The 6,701-nt window shown below is 45.8% G+C and overlaps 1 protein-coding gene across 1 annotated transcript in view; it reads left to right on the top strand.

The window, feature by feature from the left end:
- Positions 1-5,699: 5,699 nt before the first annotated feature.
- LOC110166887 (uncharacterized) overlaps positions 5,700-6,701 on the top strand; it is a 1,272-nt gene continuing 270 nt past the window's right edge. Inside the window, exon 1 of the mRNA XM_020932217.2 lies at positions 5,700-6,701. This exon is cut by the window's right edge and continues 270 nt beyond it. Coding sequence (XP_020787876.2) covers positions 5,700-6,701 — 1,002 coding nt within the window.

Genomic DNA, 6,701 nt, shown 5'->3' with positions numbered 1-6,701 from the left:
ACCAGGTCTAAACCAGGAACTGACTAAACCAGGACTAAACCAGGTCTAAACCAGGTCTAAACCAGGACTAAACCAGGTCTAAACCAGGTCTAAAACCAGGTCTAAACCAGGTCTAAAACCAGGACTAAACCAGGACTAAACCCTCTAAACCAGGTCTAAACCAGGACTAAACCAGGTCTAAACCAGGAAGAAACCAGGACTAAACCAGGACTGAACCAGAACTAAACCAGGTCTAAACCAGGTCTAAACCAGGACTAAACTAGACCTGAACCAGGAGGACTGAACAAGGACTGCACTAGGACTAAACCAGGACTAAACCAGGACTAAACCAGGTCTAAACCAGGTCTAAACCAGGACTAAACCAGGTCTAAACCAGGACTAAACCAGGACTAAACCAGGACTAAAACCAGGACTAAGCCAGGACTAAAACCAGGTCTAAACCAGGTGTAAACCAGGTCTAAACCAGGTGTAAACCAGGACTAAAACCAGGTCTAAGCCAGGACTAAAACCAGGTCTAAACCAGGTCTAAACCAGGACTAAACCAGGTCTAAACCAGGCCTAAACCAGGTCTAAACCAGGACTAAACCAGGACTAAACCAGGTCTAAACCAGGACTAAACCAGGACTAAACCAGGACTAAACCAGGTCTAAACCAGGTCTAAACCAGGTCTAAACCAGGTCTAAACCAGGACTAAACCAGGTCTAAACCAGGACTAAACCAGGTCTCCTAAACCAGGTCTAAACCAGGTAAACCAGGAAACCAGGACTAAACCAGGACTGTAAAACCAGGACTAAACCAGGACTAAACCAGGACTAAAACCAGGACTAAACTAGGACAAAACCAGGACTAAACCAGGTCTAAACCAGGCGTGGAGCTCTGTGCCGGTCATTTACCTGTGGCCACCCAACAGTCTACTCAGACTGTCCCGACATTCAGAACCGTCATGATGCCGTTTCATCGCTGTTGGTATCGCGGTGATTTTAGCAAATTTGTATGAAGAAAAACAAAAAACCCACCACTTCAATCCAGGTTAAAAAGCATTGTGACGCGCTTTACTGACATTGTACTGAGTGAAAAATGTTAATTTTTCCTCTGTGGTGCTGAACATTACTGCGTTACAGCAAAAAGCAAAGCATTACAGTTATTTGTTACTTTTATAACACATTACTCCCAACACTGTCGACAGGTATTGCGCCTTGTTGCTAAGAGTTACTTGCAGTGTGGGTGAAATGGGGCGTGTATTTTCAACAACCTCACTCCTGATTGGCTCTTTGGTTGCCATGAAACACACACTCGGAATTTCACATACCAGATTTAGCATTTTTTGTCCAAACAACACGAAAATTGGCGCTGCACACACCCGTCCCATTAAGATGACACCCTCCGAATTTGAGATGGGTTAGATGAGTGGTTTGAGAGTTTTGCGTGGAACAGACAAACAAACAGAAAGACGTTCCTTGAATTTATAGATAGATGGAACTTGGCTTCAAATTAAGCCTATTTGCACGGGATAAATACAACCCGGGGACGTCTAATTTGCAAATTACCGCCCCAACTCTCAGTTTCTTGTGGCACATTCACATGGGAAAAGCAAAGTCTGTAAATTACTCTATTTTACTGACACTGACATAGAGATGGAAAGAGAAAAGAACGTGGAAAGAAAAGAAAGAGATTGAAAAGGCGCGAGATTACAACAAAAGATGCAGATTCGTACGTGACTGTTATTATCACTTTAAAGTAGGTCATTTGCTTTGGAATTTTCACTTTACGTGGCGCATTCACACGGGATTAAGAGCTCAGGCATCCTCCGCAATTATTACACATTACCAAAGGTCCACGCGGCCCTACAGAGGCAAAAGACTTTAACTCACCGGAGTGTTAAACTGAGATAAATGACTTCAAAGTTTCTGTTACAAAACTATAAGAGGTCGGGCTCCCAAAACACTAGTCGCTATAATGAAGAAATATTTGTACGCGAAAAATATTGAGCTCAAACTTGACCTTCGACTCTTATTTGTCCGTTCCTGTTCTCTGCCTTTGTATCATGAGCCAAAAATAAGAAGTTGTGCAAAAGTAAAAAGCAGAAACTGACATGATCATTATTTGCTTGATTTTCACCAGACTTAAATCCATTATAAGAAAAACACCTCAGTAATCCTGGTGTTTGTTTGAAATGATCTAGAAGAGCTTTGGATTTCCTGTTTAGTGCTGATCAGGATTGTCATGTCTTTGGGGTTAAAAGACTTTTATATTTTAAAAAAGCTTAATAAGTTAGATAAAAGTTATAAATAATTCATTTCATATTTGCAAAATGAAAACAATTTTTTGGGTAAAATCATCAGAGTAAAACATCTTCTTCACCTTTAAGGATTGTTTATTTTCAGTACGGAGTGAGCGCTCCTGTGTCATAGGCCCCGTCCACACTAGTACGTATCTGAGTTGTTTTTCTTGTGGATGCAGTTTTCGTCCACCCTAATCCGATTGAAAACGGCTCTAGAGATGGAACGATCTGGTGCAAACAAATTCATCTGAGTACAGATCTGATCCAGCACAGTGTGGACACCTGAAAACGTTGATACACTGATGTAGGTCTGTAGGGAGGATAGGGAGCAGCAGGTCTCTCCAACAGCAGAATACGGAATGGTACACTCAGGCGCCTTATACACCACTGGATAAAACCATTAAAACTCCAGGGGATGTAAAATAACCTTAACTGAATAGACTTTAAAATCCTCCAATAAAATACCCATAACCAAATAAACCATATAAAACCCAGATACAAAAGATAAAACCCTAAAACTAACTCCTCATAAAACACAACGTTAGTAACCCAAACTGACGTCTGCTGTCTGTCGTGAGTTGGCCCGGAACTCTTAAAAGGTGAATCTTTTAGCCAGACACATGGACACAAGACACGGGTAAGTAAAAGCACTGACAAATAACACACATACATGCACATACCACTGTGACAGAAATTTAGATTGTGGAAATATTTCTTTCATTCTATCTTTGTGTAAATGAATGTGATTTCTACCTGAAACCCAGACCAGTCATTAACATGTGTAAAAGTTCATCAGACACAACTGTCTCCTACTTCAGGAAGCCCTTTGTCGTCCTCAGCTGTATGTTAATTTAGCACCAGCCTCTGAAACCAAAGTCACCCTGCTTTGTTATGTATGTAACTTGTATTTCTGTATAAATACTCAGCTCAAATGCTCTGGGGCAGATACCTGGGGAGATACTTGGAAGATGGGGCAATACTGCTGGTAGAGAGAAGCTGTTGGGCTTTGGCCAGAACAGGCCTAGGCCCTGTCCATATCTGGTAAATGGTAAATGGTCACATTTTTCTATAGCGCTTTTCCACCTTCAAGGCACTCAAAGCACTTTACAACAAGGAACCACTCACCCACACGCACATTCATACACCAGTGTACAAGCAAGGTGGGTTAAGTGTCTTTCCCAAGGACACAATGGCTACGCTCAGACTGCAGCCTGAAGTGACCCAAATCCAATTTTTTGGCCCCTGTGTGACCTGTATCTGATCTTTTAATGACAGTCTGAACGACACAGATCCGATTTTTTCAAATGTGACCCAGGACACTTGGATATGTGCTCCTGAAACCGATACATATCTGATCTTTTGACATGCGACTTCAGTCTGAACGGCCAAAGCGCATTCATCCGACCTACACGTTACAAATGTGTGACAAACATCACTATTCTGCGCTGAAGTAGGTGAAAATTGTTAATGAACTCCGTGTCACTGAAGTGAAGCACATCACCACTCACCACTCTTGGCTCCGTCTCCACATCCACACGTTCCTTTCAATGGACGTTGCTGCCGCTGTCCCACAAAACGCCACGGCCAAAAACCTCGTCCTTCTCCTTCTCAGTCTCCTAAAACTAGTAAGTTGTTCATGTTCTGGCTCTGGTACAAGAGAAACTTTAAAATCTCCAGGTGCTCAATGCTCGTGTCCATGTTTGGACAACTTCCGTAAACACAGAGCACGCTCGCTGCGGTTGACGTCGTCGTGTCTCCAGTGCACATGCGGGACACAAAAAATCGGAATTGAGCATTAAGCCCTGCAGTCTGAACGTAGCCAATGACAGCATTCATCTGTGGGAGCTGGAATCACACCAGCCAACCTGTGGGTCAGTGGATCTGACCGCTCAACCAATGATGTTTATGTCAAGAGTGGGATTTGAACCGCCAACCTTTAGATCAGTGGACAAACGCTCTGCCGCTACTGCTGCTCAGTTGGTAGTTGGTAATCTGCTGTAACAAGAATAAACTTTGGTCTATATTCCAAAAACTCACCGGGCTTCGCTAATGGATTCATTATTTTATCTTCAAGAGATATATAATTTTTGCCACAACACCACTCTCAAACTTTAAAATATCCACATGACACACGCGCGAACACACACATGACATAACAAATTTAAAATACGGCATATATTTTAAAACAAAACAAACGTGTAAAATTTTATATTTATATGTGCAAATTAGCATATCTTGTAAGTGCTGCGTGCTATAAAAGTGCAATGTAGATATGTATAAAGTGCAAAGTGAATGAAAGTGCATGTGTGAATATTTCTATGGTAACGGACACCACTTCTAAACACTCAAACAAGCAAATTGTTATTTTATTCATTTTTGTAGTGATAACATTGTTTTAGCTTTACGGATTTTTATTTATAGTTTTTACTCTATAGTTTTACGGTCTTTTATTGTCTTAATTTGTCTGTGCATCACTTTGGAAACCGTCATGTTTATAAAATGTGCCGTATAAGTGGACTGGTTTGGATACTCAAAATTTCACTTTTGTTTAAATTTTTTGTACATTTTTTTGCAGAGAATCTCCAGTGAAAGGTGCAGAACCGCCCACTCGCGCTTGGCTCGCTGTAGCGCTGGGTCTAAATCTACACAAATGTGGCGTGTTCGCTCGCAGCGCCCCGGGGCTCGCTTTAATTGGCAGATTCAGGCTGTCGTCCGCGGACCATTCTCCCAATAATCTGACAGCTCCAGACTGCGGAGGTGTGCAGAGGAGGGCACGGAAATCACACCGAAAACTGGATATTTTTTATACCGGTGTTAGAGTTTGGGAGTCCAGTAGGATTTGTGTCAGTGTAAAGGTCCGATATTACAAAAAAAACTGACTCCTGTGAGCTTCAAGACATGTTATAATACCTCCTCAAAAACAGACCTGGAGTGTTTGAAAAATCCTTTATTATTCTGTCTGTCTACATCTCCAAAGCTCAAAATTGAAAATTGAAGTGGTAGTTTTCAAGTTAACAGCTCCTTTTAGCTTTTGTTCAGTAGAGATTGTGAACTCAAGAGCTGGAATGATCCAGATGATTCTAGTGAAGGCATATGGAGTTTAAAAAGACAGTGGAGCACTTCCTGTATTATCACATGACATCACAAGGTGGAACAGAGTGCTTTCACTTTGAGAAAAGAAACAATAAATATGCAGGGTTTGTGTGTTAAACATGTGTGAATGAAACAAAACTCCAGGTCTGTTTGTGATGAGGAAACAACATTATAACATAGAACATCAGAAAAAAGCGTAACATGGGCCCTTAAAGCCTGAATAAATAGTTTGCCTGGGCCATGGACTGGTACCGCACCATGGGTCGTTTGGTACCGGGCCGTGAAAGAGCGAACCCCCATACACCACGAGGACTGCTCCTCCCGTATGCCTCCTCCTGTACGCCACGAGGACCACGTCTCCTCCAGTACGCCACGAGGACCACGTCTCCTCCTGTACGCCACGAGGACCACGCCTCCTCCTGTACGCCACGAGGACCGCTCCTCCTCCTGTACGCCACGAGGACCGCTCCTCCTCCTGTACGCCACGAGGACCACGCCTCCTCCTGTACGCCACGAGGACCACGCCTCCTCCAGTACGCCACGAGGACCGCTCCTCCTCCCGTACGCCACGAGGACCGCGCCTCCTCCCGTACGCCACGAGGACCGCTCCTCCTCCCGTACGCCACGAGGACCACGCCTCCTCCTGTACGCCACGAGGACCACGCCTCCTCCTGTACGCCACGAGGACCACGCCTCCTCCTGTACGCCACGAGGACCACGCCTCCTCCTGTACGCCACGAGGACCACGCCTCCTCCTGTACGCCACGAGGACCACTCCTCCTGTACGCCACGAGGACAGTGCCTCCTCCCGTACGCCACGAGGACCACGCCTCCTCCTGTACGCCACGAGGACAGTGCCTCCTCCCGTATGCCACGAGGACCACGCCTCCTCCAGTACGCCACGAGGACAGTGCCTCCTCCAGTACGCCACGAGGACAGTGCCTCCTCCCCCGTACGCCGAAGGACGCTCCTCCCCTGTACGCACGAGGACCGCTCCTCCTCCTGTACGCCACGAGGACCGCCTCCTCCTGTACGCCACGAGGACAGGCTCCTCCCCGCCACGAGGACCGCTCCTCCTCCAGTACGCCACGAGGACCGCTCCTCCTCCTGTACGCCACGAGGACAGTGCCTCCTCCCGTACGCCACGAGGACAGTGCCTCCTCCCGTACGCCGCAAGGACCGCTCCTCCTCCTCCTGTATGCCACGAGGACCGCGCCTCCTCCTGTACGCCACGAGGACCGCGCCTCCTCCTGTACGCCACGAGGACCGCGCCTCCTCCTGTACGCCACGAGGACCGCACCTCCTCCCGTATGCTGCGAGGACCACA

The sequence above is a fragment of the Boleophthalmus pectinirostris genome, unplaced genomic scaffold, assembly GCF_026225935.1.
Source record: "Boleophthalmus pectinirostris isolate CB_2022bp ecotype Guang Dong unplaced genomic scaffold, ASM2622593v1 HiC_scaffold_19, whole genome shotgun sequence".
NCBI classification, from domain to species: domain Eukaryota; kingdom Metazoa; phylum Chordata; class Actinopteri; order Gobiiformes; family Gobiidae; genus Boleophthalmus; species Boleophthalmus pectinirostris.
Note: the sequence above shows the minus strand (reverse complement) of the source record. Positions and strands in the feature narration are given on the sequence as shown.